Source organism: Gopherus evgoodei, unplaced genomic scaffold, assembly GCF_007399415.2.
Source record: "Gopherus evgoodei ecotype Sinaloan lineage unplaced genomic scaffold, rGopEvg1_v1.p scaffold_38_arrow_ctg1, whole genome shotgun sequence".
Classification (NCBI taxonomy): Eukaryota; Metazoa; Chordata; order Testudines; family Testudinidae; genus Gopherus; species Gopherus evgoodei.
The window spans coordinates 2095322-2114874 of NW_022060059.1; the positions used below are offsets into that span (position 1 = coordinate 2095322).

The 19553-nt window shown below is 45.5% G+C and overlaps 1 protein-coding gene across 1 annotated transcript in view; it reads right to left on the reverse strand.

Annotated features, from left to right (window-relative positions):
• The window catches only part of CRAMP1 (cramped chromatin regulator homolog 1), a 108663-nt gene extending 90184 nt beyond the window's left edge, over positions 1-18479 (reverse strand). The window contains 3 exon segments of the mRNA XM_030545692.1: positions 15111-15457; positions 15913-15984; positions 18035-18479. Coding sequence (XP_030401552.1) covers positions 15111-15457; positions 15913-15962 — 397 coding nt within the window. The 5' untranslated portion in view covers positions 15963-15984; positions 18035-18479.
• Between the last annotated feature and the right edge of the window lie 1074 nt (positions 18480-19553).

Below are 19553 nucleotides of genomic sequence, written 5' to 3' on the forward strand. Positions count from 1 at the left end.
AACACTTCTTGGTACAGTCTCAAACCATCCGTAATACTATGTGTGATTTTGAGGCTTTGTTCCATAGAGAGATCATATTCAGAAATTAAATCATTCAAGTGTTTCGCTGCTTGGAACACTTCAGAAAATTTATGAAGATTCCAAGTTGCTGGCTCTTCCTGTTCATCATCATCTTCGTCTTCTGTAGACGATTTTATCAGTTCCTCTAATTCTTCGTTAGTCAATATTTCTCTATGGCCCTCAATTAATTCCTCAATTTCTTCCTCAAGGATGTCGATGGAGCCATCACCACCCACTTGCCTGGCCACCTGAACAATGAGTTGCACTTCTTTATCAATGGTTGGAAACCCTTAAAATCACTCACACAGTCTTCCCACAGGTTTCACCAACATGCATTGACTGTTTCAGGCTTGATTGCATCCATTGCCTGTTTAATATAAGTGATGCAATCAGCAATGTTGAAGGACTTCCAACATTCCATCACACTGGGATCAGAGGTAAGGATCCGTGAGAATGTAAGCCTCGTATACGTGGTCTTGAAACAGCTAATGATGCCTTGGTTGAGAGGTTGGAGGTGGTATTGGGGGGAGAAGGGTGACTTCAACAACGTTATGCGCAAACTGGAGTGCCGCAGAATGGCCAGGAGCATTGCCTATGATCAGCAACACTTTAAAATCAAGTCCTTTTTCTTCAAGGTACTGCTTGACCTCCAGAATGAAACACTTCTGGAACCAATCCAGAAATAATGCTGCCGTCACCCAAGCTTTTTATTTGATTGCCAGAACACAGGCAGGAGATTTTTGTTCTTGCCTTTTAGTGAACAGAGATTTGCAGCCCTGTGGAGCGAGCCTGGCTTTATTAAATGCCCAGCCACATTGCCACAAAGCAACACAATCACACGGTCTTTAGCTGCTTGGAAGCCAGGGGCTTGTCTTTCTGATTTTGAAATCTAAGTGCGGGTGGGCACTTTTTCCAGAAGAGCCCAGTCTCGTCAGCATTAAAAACTTGTTCTGGAAGATAGCCCCTTTCCTCTATGATGATTTCCTTTAATTGTTCGGGGTAGGCTTTTGCTGCGTCCTCATTGGCAGATGCAGCTTCACCAGTAGTCTGCACGTTTTTGAGGTTGAAGTGGTTCCTAAAACTGTTAAGCCAACCTTGGCTGGCTTTGAATTCCTTCTTATCAGATGGCTGTCCTTCTTCGGCGGGAGGTTTGAACAGCACATAGATGCTAAGAGCCTTTTGTCGCAACATGTTGCCATCGATAGGCACACGTTTACGGTTCATGTCTTCCAGCCATAAGTTTAATGCCTTTTCAGTCTTCACTAAAGTCTTATCACGCACTTGGCTCGTCACCTTAGCAGTTACTGGAGCACTTGATGCCATGGCTTGACGAATTTCTGTCTCTCAAATCTTGATCGCACGGATGCTAGATTCGTTGCGGACGTATTTACGTGCCACCTTGGCGATGGACATACAGTCTCTCAGTAAGTCCAACACGGTCAGTTTTCCCTCCAGCGTTGGAACACATCCCTGTTTCTTTGGCTGAGCACCAGATGAAGTAGGTGCCTTGTGTTCAGGGGCCATGTTATACAGTACAAAAAATACGTACTGTCTTTTTAAACAGTACAGGCACAGCAGAATCTCACTCAGCGCGGCGAGATGCGCACAGTATGAGAGGCACAGGGGGACTGAGTACTGTAATGGGAACAGGAGATTCGCTTCCCCCATCTCACACTCATTCCGGGGCAGACACACTATTTAAACTTTTTTTTTTTTGGGCCAACCCTCCAAGGTGACTATAAAGGAGATCCTTATCACAGGCCTAAAGACATGCTGTTGCTGTCAAGTCATCCCCAAAAAATATTTTCAAGGGAATGGCAGATTTGCATCTCACGCTAGTGGAATCGTCCTTTTTTTTTGTTTTGTTTTTTCTCCCGACTGCACAAAGCTGAAATTGCGCATGTTAAATGCGCGTAAGATGTGACAGACCTGTACTACCTTGGGGAGGTGTGTGAACCAAAAGGAGGTTCAGTTTACCAGAAGTAGAGAAAATCAATTTAATTTTTAAAATACTTTGCAAATAAACAACTTCTCTATCCCCTGACCCCAATCTCACACATTTATAGAAAAGTTTGAAATATACAGAAACCGTGAAATAAATAAAATCCCCAAAAGACTAGTATTTTGACATTAAGACATGATAGCTTTTTAGAGTAAAACCATTCAACACTGCTAATAGGTGGCTGAGAAGAAAAAAAAAAGATTTAAAACCAAGAACTGCTTATCAAAAGAGAGAGATCTGAAATGTTTTTTCTAATATGTTATTTGAAAAATGACATTTCAATCTATCATTACTACAAAGATTTCTCTCAAAGACATAGGTAGAGCCCTGAAAATCTGAGCTATCCGCTTTATATCCACAGATGACCATGGACCATGTTTGCGGACCAGATGTGGATACAAGTTTTGTATCTGCACAGGTCTCTAGACTTAGGGGAAGATCCTGTAGGAAATCTATCCCTGGAAATCAAGATCCTAGTCTTCAAACCTCTAGCCAACAAGGGCAATTTAAATCTATCCTCTTTTTGGATACAGTCTCTCCTGCTAATGGCTGTCAGAGTGAACTCTTCCATTAGAGTGAAGAGGAGGTGAGACTCAAACCAGGGGAGTATTCTTTTGAACGCAGTCCTCCTTTTACTTTCTGAATGAATGGTTTTTAGGTGTCCATCTATACTCGATTAATCTCCACGACCCAAAAGTCAATGGCCAGGCACAGATCTAATCAAGGGTTTTCTATGGGCCGTACAGTATGTTTGGTATCTAAAACTTTCATCCTAAAACATGAAAAGCAAACTTAATTTTTCAATTAAAAATTCCAATAAAAATTAAAACTATTTTTCAGAAATTAAAATCAGCTTTTTTAAAATACTTCACTTTCATGAAACAGAACATGAAAGTGATGATTCTATTGAGATTTTCTTCCCCGTGCAGGTTTTAGAAACTTCATTCATTTAGCTTCTAAATATTATGCTATTTAGTTCAAAGATGCTTCACCCTTCCTTTCTCATCTCATGTTTGGAATAACTACGCTCTCGGAAAATACGGGGTTCCAGTCCTAGAAAGGTCAACTCAGCCCTTTATCTTCTTAAAGTAGATACATTAAATTTCATGCAGTATATCATGCATGATTCTTTTGGGCAAGACCTTAAAACCCAATGTTCTATCAACTCTACAAAGGCATTAGAACCCTTTTAACTCTTCCTAGGAACAGACATTTGCAACAGAGCCTTTTGCAAAATCCTCCTCCCTCAGTATTGTGCACAATGCTGTTCACCAGCTGGTTGCCACGATCTACCCTAGTGTGGCTGCATTTCAGTGGGGCAGTGTGGATTATCCCTATCACATAACTATGTAAGTATTTTGGATGAAAGGGACTGAAGAAAATGAAGGTATTCATGCCCTGTTAGCTTTTGCCTCCGGAAATCCAGGATTTAATTTCTCACTATTCTACACATATATTTTACGTGCACACACGTTGTCATTAATGAATAATTTGAAACCCAAACAAAGCATTAAATCAAAAAGTTCCACTGAAGCACGCTATCCATTACAAAGTTGTTGGATACTGGAAGAGGAATATTTCAAGGATCTCAATTAGGTGCCTATTCCAAAAAAAAAAAAAAAACATTTACAAAAGGGCTTCATTGCAGATGAGACAGAGGCTTTTCTTGATCAGTCTATTGACATCAAGTTACATGAGTCCCAAGACTGGTCATCCCACATAATCATACTCTGACAATTCCTTCCACTACCCCTGCACATGATAGAAAGAACTCTTGCACAGTAGGTAGAAAGCACTGAGTTTGGAAGCAAGAGTTCTTAGCATTTTGTTCTTGAGCTATTAATTGCAAAGGCAGAAGTTTCTGTACATGCTGATATTTGCAGTGACCTGTGAGGTACAAGTCCAAACACAACTACACGTATGAACCCTACAGTACCGGTGTTTTGGCTCTGTTTACTCATTTTGTTAGTGCAGTGGTCCCTACACATTTATAAGCCTGGTAGTACTGGTACATCAGACCTCTGTGACTGGTGGTTTTGGGTCTCACTGCCTAGCTTCACCATGTCCCTCTGTGCAGGGTCTCTTGGCCTGCCTCTCAATCAATTGTGCAAGTTTAAACCTCAATAAATTCTGGACTGTTGGTAAAATCTAGTACTTAGCTTGGTAAACAAGTACACATACATGAAGAGGTCAGAAATCACATTAGGTTGAACAGGACTCAATTTTTAGTATTCCATCTGGCCATCAGAAAATTGAGCTAGTTTCCTTCCTGTGTGGCTTCAGTTTTATCTTCATGATCGTCGTGTTCTGACTGTGAGAACCCAGATGTTCTACTTAGAAGTGCAAGGACAGGAAATTTGCTAAAAAATTGCACTAAACAAATTTAAGGATTGAAATGCAAAAACCTAACATGCACATTAAAAACAATGGAATACTGCATACAACAGATACAGTAGATGAGTCAGAGACAATATTGGTGTCTCATAAAGGCTAGCTATGAGGAGTTCTTTCATCCAGGCTCCAGGCATCAGCTTAATGTTTGGTCTCCCACATCCCTTTTAGAAGTCAGAAAATTCACAGCTTCACCTGAAGGGTCACTCTCCAATAGACAGTTAATCTCCCCTGTATCAGCCTAACTGAACACACATTAGATTAGGCTCCCCTTATCCACATCCTACAGGACAATATTAAAACGAGTACAGTATGCAAAACGCCATTTTCAAGGGTCACTTGTCAGCTGCCTGCTGAACATCTACCAGGTATATCTGTTGGAAAAGAATGTGGCTTTTACAGTTATTCGCATAGAACAAGGGCAAAATTAAGAGTTAAATATGCTTTTGTCTCCATTTCTTAAAGCATATCTATTGAATACCATCTTTTAAAGGCATATGGAAAGATTCTTTTTGAACAATCTTTTTAGATGTTTCGGCCCTTCATTATAGCAATCAGTAACCCTAGGACTGCATATAACTTCTTCAGAAGTACTTCTTAGCTGAAGGATTACATTAGAAAGACTATGGCAGAATATTCCTTCCTGGCTCTAGGATTTTATGTGAGCCTTTGAATTACTTTAACAGTCCAGCACAGTTACATAGCAAACTACTTATCCCTATGGCCCAAGTGCACGTGTGTAAGGTGTAACGGATTAGGTTTCAGAAAGGTTACAAAAGCACCCTGTTATGTGCATAGCGATATCTTTCTCGTTGAAAAAGCAACAAAATACAAGACACGTGTTGAAACCTTTTCCTCACTGCTCTCTAAACAAATAAGTCCCATTGTTAAACCACAGTCAACATCTTTTCATTGGCCAGATACAATACAACATACTGCAGTGAAAAAATTAACCAGTCAACCCCACAAAAACAATGTACTTCAGGAATTCAGCAAAGCATCTTGACCTGTAGGGCAACCTCCATAGCTGAAGCCTGGATCTGATTTGTTTTCTGCCCAGAGAGGGAAAGGCAGCTCCAGCTAGGAATAGAATAAAAAGCAGGTATGGCTGATGTTTCCGTTTGAGTATTTGCCCTGTAATGGGAAAACTAGTTCATAGTCTGTTTGCCTATTACAGCAAAGGGCATGGGGCCTCTCACAAGTATAAGTCTAGGACAGCACTAGCCTCTGGATATGTTCACACGCTGTTTTACTACTGACACTTGATGATTCAAACAAGGCAGTTAAATGGCCAATAAAGATGAAGCCTAATAGCAGGCTTCTTCCATCTCCCCTACACTACATGCACAAATCAGACAGCTGAAGTGTAGCTAAACTTGTTTGTTTCTTACTAAATGCTGTCAGGAACCTATATGCAAAAAACATCTTTAGAAGCATTCACTTCACCAGTGGTTTTCAAACTGTGGGTCATGACCCAGTACTGGGCTGTGGTGGCTCTGGTCAGCACCAGCGACCGGGCCATTAAAAATCCTGTCAGCAGTGCTGTCCAGCTGAAGCAGGCTAGTCCCTACCTCTTCTGACACTGTACAGTGCCCTGGAAGCGGCCAGCAGCAGGTCCAGCTCCTAGGCAGGGGGGCAATGGGGCTCCGCCTGCTGCTCCTATCCCGAGCACCAGCTCCGCATTTCCATTGGCTGGTTCCCAGCCAATAGGAGCTGAGGGGGGCAGTGCCTGCAGACAAGAGCCACGCAGAACCACTTGCACACCTCTGCTTAGGAGGCAGACCTGCTGCCAGTCATTTCCAGGGCAGAGCGCAGTCCGCGGTGCCAGGACAGGCAGGAAGCCTGCCTTAGCACCCCTGCTGCAGTACTGATCAGGAACCACCTGAGGTAACCCCAGGCCCCAACCCCCTGCCTCAACCCAGAGCCCCCTCCTGCACCCCAAACCCCCTCCAACACCCCAAACCCCTGCCCCAGCCCAGAGCTCTCTCCCACACCCTGAACCCCTCATTCATGACTCTACCCCAGAGCCCTCATGCCAACCCCCTGCCCTGAACTCCTCCCACACCCCAAACTTCTCATCCTCAGCCCTGTTGGGTCACAGGCATTAACAATTTTCTTCAAATGGGTCACCAGAAAAAAAAAAGTTTGAAAACCACTGTGCTAAACAATACATATTTTAACAAGTGCAGAGATCTACATGGCTAGTATGGGTATGGTGCATCTGCATACATTGTACACCATTTTAAATAAACGTGGCATGAGGCTCCCACCCATAGTAAATCAATATTCACTTGCTCTCACATTAAAAGAAAGGGCTAAAAAGAGGTGTGCATTTTAGACACCAGCACTAGGCATACAACTGAGTGCTCATTTGCATTTCCACCTTCCATAATTACTTAGCAAGCTTAAGATACAATAGAGATACCCTTAAGTTTATGTGAGCACTTCAACTATAATCTTTCACTTCACACACCCCTTACAGGATTTTATAATATGGCTGGGGGGAAATGCAATCAGACAAAAAATAAGTAGCATACAATGGCTCAGCCTGCAAGAGGTTTTTTAATGACAAAATTTAACACAATTTAGCTAAGTTGTACATACACAATTTTGGGATTTATGGACATATTTTGTGTCAACCCACCTTGGGCGTAGTTTATTTAAAAAAGTATCATTAGACAGAATTCTTTATTAATTTGTTATAATTAAGGATACGATCAGTCATGGATTCCCCTTGCATCTGTGGCAGAAGCTCGGGCTGTGCAACCTCCACCCCCACAGCTTTGGCTGGGGTTGTGCGACCCCTCTCCCCTCCCCCCGCACTGTGACCTGGGTTGTGCGCCCTCCCCACCCCTGTGGCTTTGGCCAGGGCTGTAGCCTAGGCTGTGCCTCCGACCCCCTATGGCTGCAGTGTTCCAGTTTTCATTCCTTCCTCCTTCCAACTCTTTTTCTCCCCGTTATATTTAGTAGAAGTCACAGACTGGTCACGACTCCCATAAAATTTTGTTTATTGCCCACAACTTGTCTGTGACTTTTACTAAAAATAACCATGACAAAATTTGAACCTTATAGTATTTAACACACAAAATTATATCCTTAAGTGGAAAGGCACAGTTCCCATCAGTGTTCCCCTTAAGCCACATGGCTGTGCAGCCACACCCCTTACAGGCATGCACCAAGTGCAACTCAGCACCTTGTAGGCAAGGGAGCTGCACTTTGGTGCTACTGTTTGGGGCGGGTGGGGATTGGGAGACGTTCTGCAGAGCTCTCCTGTTCTCTAGTCATTTTCAGAACAAGGGAGAGGGTACAATAATAAACACAGAACACGTAAATAATTGGAGCAAGTCAACGAGGAGGAAGGATATTGACTGAGTGAATGAAGGGATAGATTGAATTAGATACAGAAAGGAATGAGTCTATGCTGGTTGAATAACTGGTTTAATCTCTGGAGAAAGGTTTTAAACAATTTTCAAAGCTCAAGGGTAAAAAAAAATCAAGTATCTTAAAAAGGTTTCCTGTTTGCATAAGTATAATTTGCAGTTAACCAGTGCCCTAATACATGTCCTATAGCACACGCAACACATGGAGGCCCAAGAATCAGTTTGGGGTTCCTCTTTCTAGTGAATTTTACAGGGCCAGCTACAGAAGAATATTTAGCAAGGGATATGAAGGGTAACAAGAAGAGTTTCTACAGGTATGTTAGAAACAAGAAGGTGGTCAGGGAAAGAGTGGGACCCTTACTGAATGGGGCAGGCAACCGAGTCACAAATGATGTGGGAAAAGCTCAAGTACTCAATGCTTTTTTTTTTTTTGCCTTGGTCTTCACAGACAAGGTCGGCTCCCAGACTGCTGCACTGGGCAGCACAGTATGGGGAGGAAGTAAGCAGTCCCCAGTGGTGAAAGAACAAGTTATGGTCTATTTAGAAAAGCTGGACATGCACAAGTCCATGGGTCCAGATCTACTGCATCCAAGGGTGCTGAGGGAGTTGGCTGACGTGATTGCAGAGACACTGGCCATTATCTTTGAAAATTTGTGCTGATCGGAGGTGGTCCCGGACAATTGGAAAAAGGCAAATATATTACTCATCTCTAAAAAAGGGAAGAAAGAGAATCTGAGGAATTACAGACTGGTGAGCCTCACTTCAGTCCCTGGAAAAAGCAATCTATTCTGAAGCACTTGGAGGAGAGGAAGGTGATCAGGAACAGTCAACATGGATTCCCCAAGGGTAAGTCACGCCTGACCAACCTGATTGCCTTCTATGATGAGATAACTGGCTCTGCGGATATGGGGAAAGCAGTGGATCTGATATATCTTGACTTTAGCAAATCTTTTGATACGGTCTCCCACAGTATTCTTGCCAGCAAGTTAAAGAAGTATGGATTGGATGAATGGACTATAAGGTGGATGGAAAGCTGGCTAGATTGTCAGGCTCATAGAGGGCTTGACCCTGGGCTGGTTTTGTTCAACATCTTTATTAATGATCTGGATGATGGGATGAATTGCACCCTCAGCAAGTTCGCAGATGACACTAAGCTTGGGGGGAGAGGTAGAAATGCTGGAGGGTAGGGGTAGGGCCCAGAGTGACCTAGACAAATTGGAGGATTGGGCCAAAATAAATCTGATGAGTTTCAGCAAGGACAAGTGCAGAGTCCTGCACTTAGGAAAGAAGAATCCCATGCACTGCTACAGGCTGGGGACCGACTGGCTAAGCAGCAGCTCTGCCGCAAAGGACCAGTGGACAAGAAGCTAGGTATGAGTCAGCAGTGTGCCTTTGTTGCCAAGAAGACCAAAGGCATATTGGGCTGTATTAGTAGGAGCACTGCCAGCAGATCGAGGGAAGTGATTATTCCCCAATATTCGGCATGGTCCCCACCCACTACCGAAGGGATATGAACAAATTGGAGCACGTCCAGCGGAGGGCAACAAAAATGATTAGTGGGCTGGGGCACATGACTTATGAGGAGAAGCTGAGAGAACTGGGGTTATTTAGTCTGGAGAAGAGAAGAGTGAGGGGGGATTTGATAGCAGTCTTTAACTACCTGAATAGAGGTTTCCAAAGAGGATGAAGCTAGGCTTATCTGATACACACAATGCACTAGATCAGGGGTCGGCAACCTTTCAGAAGTGATGTGCCGAGTCTTCATTTATTCACTCTAATTTAAGGTTTTGCGTGCCGGTAATATATTTTAACATTTATAGAAGTTCTCTCTCTCTGTAAGTCTAAACTATTGTTGTATATAAAGCAAACAAGTTTTTTAAAATGTTTAAGAAGCTTCATTTAAAATTAAATTAAAATGCAGATCTTATCAGTTCTTAACCTGGGGTGCATGCACCCCCTGGGGCAGGGCCAGTGCAAGGATATTTTGCCACCTAGGCGAAACTTCCACCTTGCATATTGGTTCATTGAGGGGCAAATCCCCAGCGAGCCTTTATAGACCCATGGGGCTAGCCATGCCCAGGGGCTGCTCCCCAGACCAGGTTCCCTCCTCCCCGCCCCCTGAACTCCCCTGGAGGGTGCACAGCCCCCCTGCAAGCCCATCAGGTGGTCCCCACCCCGAGTCCACTCACTGGCTTTGCTGGGCTTGGGCTGCTGCAGCAGCTCGGCAAGGAGGAGCCATCTTCTGGCAGCACCAGAGAGCCAGAGCGTCCCCACTTGCAGTGGCAGTGAACCCCAGCCATGGAGGAGCCAGTATGGTGCAGGGGGACAGCAGCCCTGTAAAGGCGGTGGTGGCACCACTAGCGGGGAACAGCTGCGCCCCCCTGCCCCAGCTGCGCCCCGGCGCCCCAGGCTCTAGTAGATTATGCAGGCACCAGCCCCCATGCACCCCCTGGCTCCCCCCTCACCTAGGGTTACCATCTTTCAACAATCAAAAAAAGAGGGGAGATCCCTGCCCTAGCCCCCATCCCCTCCCTCCCACTTCCCACCCCGATTGCCCCAGTCAGAAGCCCTCCCGCTCCTTGTCCCCTGACTATCCCCTCCTGGAACCCCTGCCCCTAACTGCCCCCCCAGAATCCCACCCTCTACCTAAGCCTCCCTGCTCCTTGTCCCCTGACTGTCCCCTCCTAGACTCAGACTTTAAGATCAGAAGGGACCATTATGATAATCTAGTCTGACCTCCTGCACAATGCAGGCCACAGAATCTCACCCACCCACTCCTGTAACAAACCCCTAACCTATGTCTGAGTTATTGAAGTCCTCAAATTGTGGTTTGAAGACCTCAAGCTGCACAGAATCCTCCAGCAAGTGACTCGTGCCCCATGCTGCAGAGGAAGGCGAAAAACCTCCAGGGCCTCTGCCAATCTGCCCTGGAGGAAAATTCCTTCCCGACTCCAAATATGGCGATCAGTAAAACCCTGAGCATGTGGGCAAGATTCAACAGCCAGCACCCAGGAAAGAATTCTCTGTAGACCCTCCCACTCTAACTGCCCCCCTAGGACCCTACCCCCTACCTGTCCCCTGACTGCCCCACCCCTTATGAACACCCCTGCCCCCAGACAGACCCCCGAGGACTCCCACACCCCATCCAACCACTCCCCAACCCCAACAGGACCCCCAGAACTGCTGACCCATCCAATCCTCCTCCTGCTCCCTGACTGCCCCCCGGGACTCCCGTTACCATGCCCATGCCGGTAAAACACTGGCTCCATGTGGAGGCAAAACATACTGCCAGGCTGCTGTGCACACAGCTCCTCCCCCAAAGAGAGCTGAGGCAGCGGGAGGGGGGGAACTGCGGGAAGGGCAGCGGCTCACACTTCTGGGAGCCGCAGAACCTGAGCACAGTGAGGGGGGAAACCGGGAGGCGTGCCTGCTCACGCTGCGGCCTGGTGCCCCCCCGGGGGGGGGTTTCCTACAGCGAATGCATGCAGGCAGCGGCCTCATGCACCCACCGGCTTCCCCCTCGCTGCACTCGGGCTCTGCCGCTCCCAGGAGTGTGAGCTGCCGCCGCCCCTCCCGCAGCAGGCTCAGGGCCCCTGGCCCCGTGGCTCACACTCCTGGGAGCCGCAGAACCCGAGCGCGGTGAGGGGAGAGCCAGGGGGCGCACCTGCCGCCGGTCTGGGGTCCTGGCCGCTGGCCCCACTTCACTAAGCCGACCATGCGCGCTGAGGGGGGCCGGCAACTGGGACCCCGTCTGGCTGCCGCGTGCCAGGCAAGATCGGCTCACATGCCAAAGGCGGCACGCGTGCCATAGATTGCCGACCCCTGCACTAGATAAATCGCTCAGCAAGTGAAAAAGTGTGCAGGACAGAGAAAAATAACATTGATGTTTCACTTCAAGATGTTGCATTTTGTAGTTTAGGGAAAAAGGGGACATAAGCAGCAACTCAGTGTGCTAATGGAGCAAGAGCTGCATGCAACCCAAGAATCCAGCTGGAAGTACATTCCTACTTATTTTAAATTCAAAGTTTCCAAGAGATTTCCCTCCGCTGAACAGAATCTGAGAAAGAGGATAGAGAAAAAGTTCCCTAAACTCCACTGATTCCTCTTCAAATTATAGTCAAACTATTCCCTCCCATCACTTTTAATTATATCCTAAATAAGTTTATTATTTATATAATTGGTTTAGTAAAATGATATGCCCAAACAGCACAAATTGCTACAAATAAATCTGATTTTTTTTTAAAAAAACCAAACCTCACTTACAGGTAAATCATAACAAATGATGAGGCCCAACCAATGACCTGTGACGAGCTACTATTTAAAAGAAATTAAATGCTATGTTTAATGACTGTATCTTTGTTAATTTCCCTTCTGACGACCTCTCCACACATTCCCAAGAGAGTTCCAAAGATTCTGAAAGAATTCTTTAAGAATATTTGGAAAGGTAATCATGAGTATATTAGGGATGTAAGAGTTTAATCGGTTAACCGATAAGGTTGATGCTAATTTGTTCCTATTAATGGTTAAACTCCACCCAGGGTCCCAGCAGCCATGCACCAGGAGTCCCAGCTGCCACCTCGCATGCCCGGGGTCCCTCCAGGCTGCAGGCTCCGTGTCTGGGATCCCTCCAGGCTGCCAGGGTCCATCACGGTTGGCGGCCCTGCGCCCAAGGTCCCAGCTGCCACCCTGCTGCTGCCCAGCACCCCGGCACGCCCGAGGTCCATCCCGGTTGCTGGTCTCACACCCGAATTCCCGGCTGCTGCTCTGCTGCCACCCAGCACCCCCGAGGTCCATCCCGGTTGCCGGTCTCACACCTGAATTCCCGGCTGCTGCTCTGCTGCCGCCCAGCATCCCAGCATACCCATGTCCCCTCCAGGTTGCCAGGGGGCCAGCAGCAGGGAGCCCCTCGTAAAATGTACGAGTGCTGCAGCACCCCCCCCGTACTCCTAGTTCCCCAGGTAAATGTTTAACCCTGTAACCGATAGAACTGTAATCTGTTACATGGTTAGTGTTTTTAAATGTTATTTACATCTCTAGAGTGTATTATTGGACGATCATAACACAAGGTGGATTTCTGATATGGTCCAAATGTAGCTGCTGAATGGCCAGTGTTAACATGGCCCTTGCAGTTGTCATCTGGCAGCAACATGCCAATGGAAAGGCTTGAGCTCTGACAGCAGATCCAAAGGGTTGGGGAATCCCACATGAGTACTGCAGCAAAGCACACGCTGATGACAGTAACCAGCTCAGATGCGTAATTTTTCGTGTGGGGTGGGGAGGAAGGGTTTGAGTATGGGATAGGAGATGAGATAAAGAAAACTGAATTAAAAATCGCTGCTGTAAAAGCCTCCTTCCTTCAATTTGTTTCCTGCAGGAAGCTCACATTGTGTGGTATTTCACTTGGAATGTAAAACACCTTTAAGTTTTGATCACAAGACATGTCACTATCACAGAGAGAATTTAGACAAAACAGTAAAATGTTTCAGAGCCTACATCTCTGGACATAAAGAATTCAAATTCAGAAGCATCCCACACTCCACAGTTCCATTCTCTAAGATTCTGACAGATACAACGACAGCCATATCAGAGGAACCACTTCCAATGCCTTCTCAGCAAAACTAGCTAAGTGGAGTTTCTAGCTGCTCTCAATTTGAAATGTGTTATTGACTGTCCTTAATGATTTAATAAAATTCCCCAAAATATGGACAAAATATAATCAGGAACAGTGATTTGTTTCTCTAATTACCGAAAAGATTCTAGTCATTAGATTGTATTGTGCATCACTTTCTTTTGTTAATTTCAGTATATGACTCTTAAAATAAATGGAGCTTGGTTGCTGATTTAGCGTAAGCAAGGCCATTTCAAGCCATTCCACTGTTTTGAAAATATGTGTATGCATTTAATATATAATATACACAAAGACATACACATTTACCATGCTGATTATGGAATATACACATCCCAGAGAGATAAAAGTAATACTACTCACAATCCTTAAAATAATTAGCTGCATCTCAACTATTCTGTTTATTTTGTTTAAGTGCATTGGAGAGAGAATTATCTAGACTTCTCAGTACTAGACACCCCACATTAAAGATTTTTCTGAGGCTTTAAAATATTAAGTAGAATTTACTAACCTATAAAAAAGTACTTTTGTAAACTTTACAAAAATATTTGCCACACAACATACTTAAAAGTTTTGTTTAAATACATCTAATGGGACATGCTACCTTGCAAAGTTATATTTTATTTATTTTTAACACAAAGCTAATATTGGTTCTCAGCATTTTTACCTTCCCTATACTATGTGAAGATTCACTACTTGGGAAAGAAGAGGTAAGGTGACCTCTGAAACATATTTAAGAAGTACTGAGTTATTTTAAGGACAGGTGAAGGTAAAAATTGCTTACTCAGATAAAAAGGTTAAGAACAACAAAGCATTACTTATCCTTAAAATAATGAAAATACACTTAAGTACTGGTGCCCAAAGTAACTAAAATTATAACCAAGTACAACCAATTATAGAGCCAGGTGTCAACCAGAAAGCACAGTGTGTACATAATAGTACCAAGTCTCTCAAATATCCTTTCCCCTGTTCCTTCTATCTAAAGAAGCAACAGCTCTGAAGAAGTCATCCATGGAACTAAAGTGAAATAACTAATTGAAAGGGTTAACATATAAGTGCCCTTGACATTTCTGAACTAGTAACACGCTAGCAAAGAATACTGCACAGAACCTAAGGCAACATGGTTAGGCATGTTTACAGAATGTACATATCAAACGTGTTTCCAAAGCCAGAGTTCTTTGTTGCAATAGTCTCACAAATTATGGCGTGGGGGACAGACAGCAACCTCTATTTCAGATATTATCTTGCACACTCAATAAATATTGTTATAGCCCAATGCTAGTAATTCTGTGCTTAATCACCTAACCTAACCCAACCCATTTTGCCACATTCTAATTTACTAGCCAAAATAAAGGAATTTACAGAGTAAATGCATGTGTTAAATATCCTCATTGATATTAAATGGAGAGGGGGAAAATATCCATGCACACATCCAAAGTGCCCATTTTTGCAACTTAAACATGAGACCGGGCAGTATTCAAGCTGAAACCTTGGGGGACACAGAGGAGTTCACCTACTACAAGAAACAAAACACAAAACATCACAAAAGATAGCATCTGAAGGACAAAACTGTCAGCCTCTGAAAATGCACTTGACCCCCACCTCCACCCTTGCCCCCTGTGTGTGTTTTAGGGGTGACAGAATACAGTACCTTTTCCTTTTGCAGTAGTGCTGCTGCTATTGCCAACTGAGCAGGATGCCTGAGAATCCTTCCTTAACCTCTTGCTCTGAGGTCTGACACTGGACCTGAGAAAATGATGTTGGTCCTGGCTGTGGGAGGGCTGGAGAGAAGATGGGGCTTGGGGGATATTGGGGCTGGATGAGGGGTTATTAGTGTTGTTGTTAATAATCTTCTCTTCTTTCTTTGTGCTGCTCCTGCCTGGAGCTGCCTCTCCTCTTCCTGCCCCTTCTTCCAGGGACTCCTCATCTCCTCCAGCTCGCTTGCCTAGCTTTTTCACCCCTTCCTCCCCGCTGCTGTCTCCCAGCTTCACTGTCATCCTGTTGGGGAGGAGAGAAAGAAAAGAGGGGGGTATAAAGTCAAGCCACAGACCCCCACTAGAGAGGGAAGAAAATCCCTGGGCTGAGAGGGGAGAAGTTTAGCTGCAGAAATTCCTCTCAACATGGCCGCCGTTGTTTGTTACTAAATCCCCTTTCGTTTGCTGTCCCGACCCAACAACCTGTGCCGAAGGGTGGGAGGGGAAAAGCCCCATAGGAAACCCCCTAAACCACCCCAAAAGGGAGCCAGGCGTCCCCGGCAGACCCCTGGCACCTTTCTGAAAGGATTAGGAGCGCCTTTGGCAAGGAAATTGCCAAGCCAAACTCAGGCGTTTGGAAGCGCTCGACAAGCACACACACAGAGAAAAACAGCCACCAAAAAAATCCCCAGCGGAACAGGGGGAGCGCAGAGCATGGACAGGGGCTCCTAAAAGTGACTCGCCCCCACCCCATCCTACCCATTGTGCTGTTCCTCTGGCCCAGGGGGGCTCTTCTTTCTCCTCACCATGGAGCCGAGGTGATCCGACCTGCTGAGGGGGGGAAATTCATATTCCTAGATGCAGCAGCAGCAGCAGCAGCAGCTTCTCCTTCTGTCTGTCTCTCTCTCTCTCTCTCTCGGGCTGGGACTGGCCAAGGCTATGAACATTTCCAGCCACCACCCCCACCCCCTTTCAAATTACTAGGCACCTTTCTGCTTTACCCTAAGCTGGAACTTTTTCCCCAGAAAGGTGGCAGACCGTCAAGTATACAATGAGCCCAAAAGCTCTGGTGTCTTTGCAAAGGAGCATCGCTTTGGGGGCTGATCGCCTGTCAACGTTTACATTTTAAAAACAGCACACCGGGAGAGGATTTGGCTTTCCAAAGCCATGAACTTTGCTTGCTACGTCATCAACTTCCATCATTTTTATACTTACTGTAAGCCCCCACCCCAATTTAAAAAAAAAAAAGCCACAAAAAGCTCAGATGCAAACATTTGCTGTCGTTTTTTCAACCCTAAAGAAAACCGTTCAGCTCAAAGAGATTCTGCAATCACTTTGCCAAGTAAAAAGTTTAAGCACATTATTTGTTAGAAGTCCACTTAACTGGGCTCTGCTGCCACTGAAATGCATTATACATCATCTTTAATTCGAACATTGACATTTGGACCCACTGTAGCCGATAGCCTGACCACTTGTTTTGCTCTGGTTCATAAATCTGCTCAATTATTATTATTTTAAATTCAGTGGAAAATCTCACACTACACACGAAAGGTTTTAGACGCTGAGACTTTTAGCAGATTTAATTTTTACAGAAGGGGAAAATATTACAGACACTATATCTAAAAACAAGACTACACCTTTCAAGACAGACGCCATACTAAAATAAAATAGAACGATCTAGCAACAGCAATGCAATCGCCTTATCACAAAACCAGAATCCATAGTCCAAATTCAAATAAGAAAAACCAACTGCCAAAAAATTAATAAAATTCCAACTAACAACTAAAACATCTGCCACACACTGAAGTGAATACAGAAAGAGCAGACACGACTATAATGCATTTTAAAAGGAGTGTGTTGGCTGCACAACCATTGCATAATACAGTGATTTTGATTAAAAGGAACGATGTTAAAAGTACGTTTTTCTCCCTATGCTTTAAATTAAGCCATTATATTTACAAGTGTAAAATTATTTTGGGAAGTGTTCTGTCAACAGCGTACGCAACCCTTAATACATATTAAAAAGTGGTAAGCGATACATCTGACAAATCACCCAAACTACACACAAGGCAATTTACAGCTTGTTCTAAAAAAAAAAAAAAAAAAAAAAAACCCAACAACAAAAAAAATTTACCTACTAATAAGTCTAGGGGCGTATGATATTTAAGGGGGGTTTCAATCCCTTTGGTTGAATGAGGGTGGTTACAAGCCCACCGTTTGTTTCATGGCCACAAATTAAAGGAATACATCCTCCAACAACCAGGGCAACAGGGAAGAAAATGTACTCTCCCCATCAGAACAAAATCTGTATAATGAAAGGCGATGTAACCGCTACTGAAATATCAGAAAAAGCAAGTCTCAGTGCAACTCTATTTTCCAACAGTTTCTTCTATAAACTCTTCTGGCTAAAACCTCTCATGCTTATCACAGTTGCAACTCTCCTCCCAATCCACCCACTCAACTGTTGTCGCCTAACTCTCTTCTCCATATTACACCTGTTTTTCTTTTTCCTCTAAAACGGAAAGATCTTGACACCTTTATAACCTTTGCTTTTCCATATCTTCATGCTCTGCTACCCCTTCCTCTGGTAAACCCCACACTCTCCTCTATAGGCACTTCTCTTCTTCCCAAAAATGTATTAAGGCTATAAAAATGTGTTTTAATAAGGAGTTCATCTATGGTTCGCCATTCCTTCTTTAGACCAAAAACACATGAGAGGGAAAACAGCGGCAGAGTCTCCAGGGCCCACGGGGCAAAATACCGTTTCACAGACAAAATACAGGTACCAAGTTTGGCTTCCTAAAATTGCTCCTCTTTTTCTTGATGCAGACGCCCCCCCTTCTCCAGATCATAGAGGCTCCATCTTCTAATGAAGGATTACCTGATGCATCAATACCCCACTGCAACCTTTGCGCCCCAGGTTCTCCGGTTGATCTTCTGGCTCCGGCAGCCCCAGGTCCCCCAAGTTGCACCCCTAATCCGCCAGCTCGTGGAGCTGCCTCAGCACGCCAATATCCTTCGGTTCCAGCTGTGCCCGCACAACCGTTGTTTCTGCAGCAGTCCGTGCTCGGCCGGAGAGGCGAAGCCTGCTCCCTAGACTCCCCCAGCCACGGCCTCTGCCCCCGGCAGGCACAGCAGGCCGTTCTCCGAGGGCCCTCAGGCCCCCCGGCCGGAGCAGCAGCCCCTACCCCTCACCCCTGGATCTCGACCCTGCACCGGGCCGCCTACAGATGCCTGGCAGCTGGACGCAGTTCCGCTTCCTCGTCACCGAGGCCGGCGGCAGCGGAGAAACGCGAGCCCAGCTCTGCGCGCGTCGATACCCCAGTCCAGACCCCAAACAAACCGCCCCATTGGCCGACGGCGAACGGGCAAAAGGCGAGAGGCGGGGCCGCAGCCACACCGCTGACCAATCAGAGAGCGGCGCGCGGACGGTGACGCAACCCTAACGCAAGGGGAGAGGCAGGATCCGGCCAGCCTCAGCTGGGGTGGAGCGGGTCCAATCAAGAGGCGTTGATTGGCCGAGTAAAGGCCAATGGCGATACTCGAGGGCGGGGTCTGCGTATCGAATTCCCTTCAGAAACGTCCGGGAAGGGGTGTGGCCTGTGAGATTGGCATTTCCCAGCATGCAGTCTGACTGGGCTGCTGCCGGCCCTCTGGAGAGAGTGTCTTAGATCCGGGGCGGGTCCCGAGGGCTTGTCACATGACAATGGTAACAAATCGGGGAAGCGCGGCTGTTTTTCAGAACTGAAGAAGAAACATAGCAGCCGGCAGAGGGAGTGTCACCTTATTGATTTGAACTGGGACAATACAGACCATGGTTGCAACCAAAGTCCTGTAGGGGCACCAAGTCTTGTGTAAAGGGGGTCAAATGAGGTGTCTAAGACCTGTCTGTATTCATGTGTTATGTTTGTAGTTTAAGTTACGAATATTGGTTCTATACTATCTGCATGTCAAACTTATGCTAAGCTTCTGGGTGACACCTGAGACAAGTTGGTGTTAGCGCTGCCTAGCCTGCTTGATGGCCCATTAAGGACCATCAGCTATACAATTGACCCATTGAGAGAATGGTAGATATGCCTTGAGACTCAGCAAAGTTTGCAGGAACTTGCCCATGTGACTTCAGACTCCATTTTGCGGTAATTTTCCACAGTAAGAACAAAGAAGTGTTCTTACACCTGGAAAAGACTATAAAACGCTGATGCCTCATCTCCATCTGGTCTTCAATCCTGCCTCATAACTCTGGAGGACGGAAGCTTTACACAAAGGACTGATGACCCATCCCAGATGTGGATGTACTCCAGAGACTTGATTTGAACCCCACATCCTTATATGTACTTATACCTGCTCCTGTATCTTTTACTTCATACATCTGATGAAGTGGGTTCTAGCCCACAAAAGTT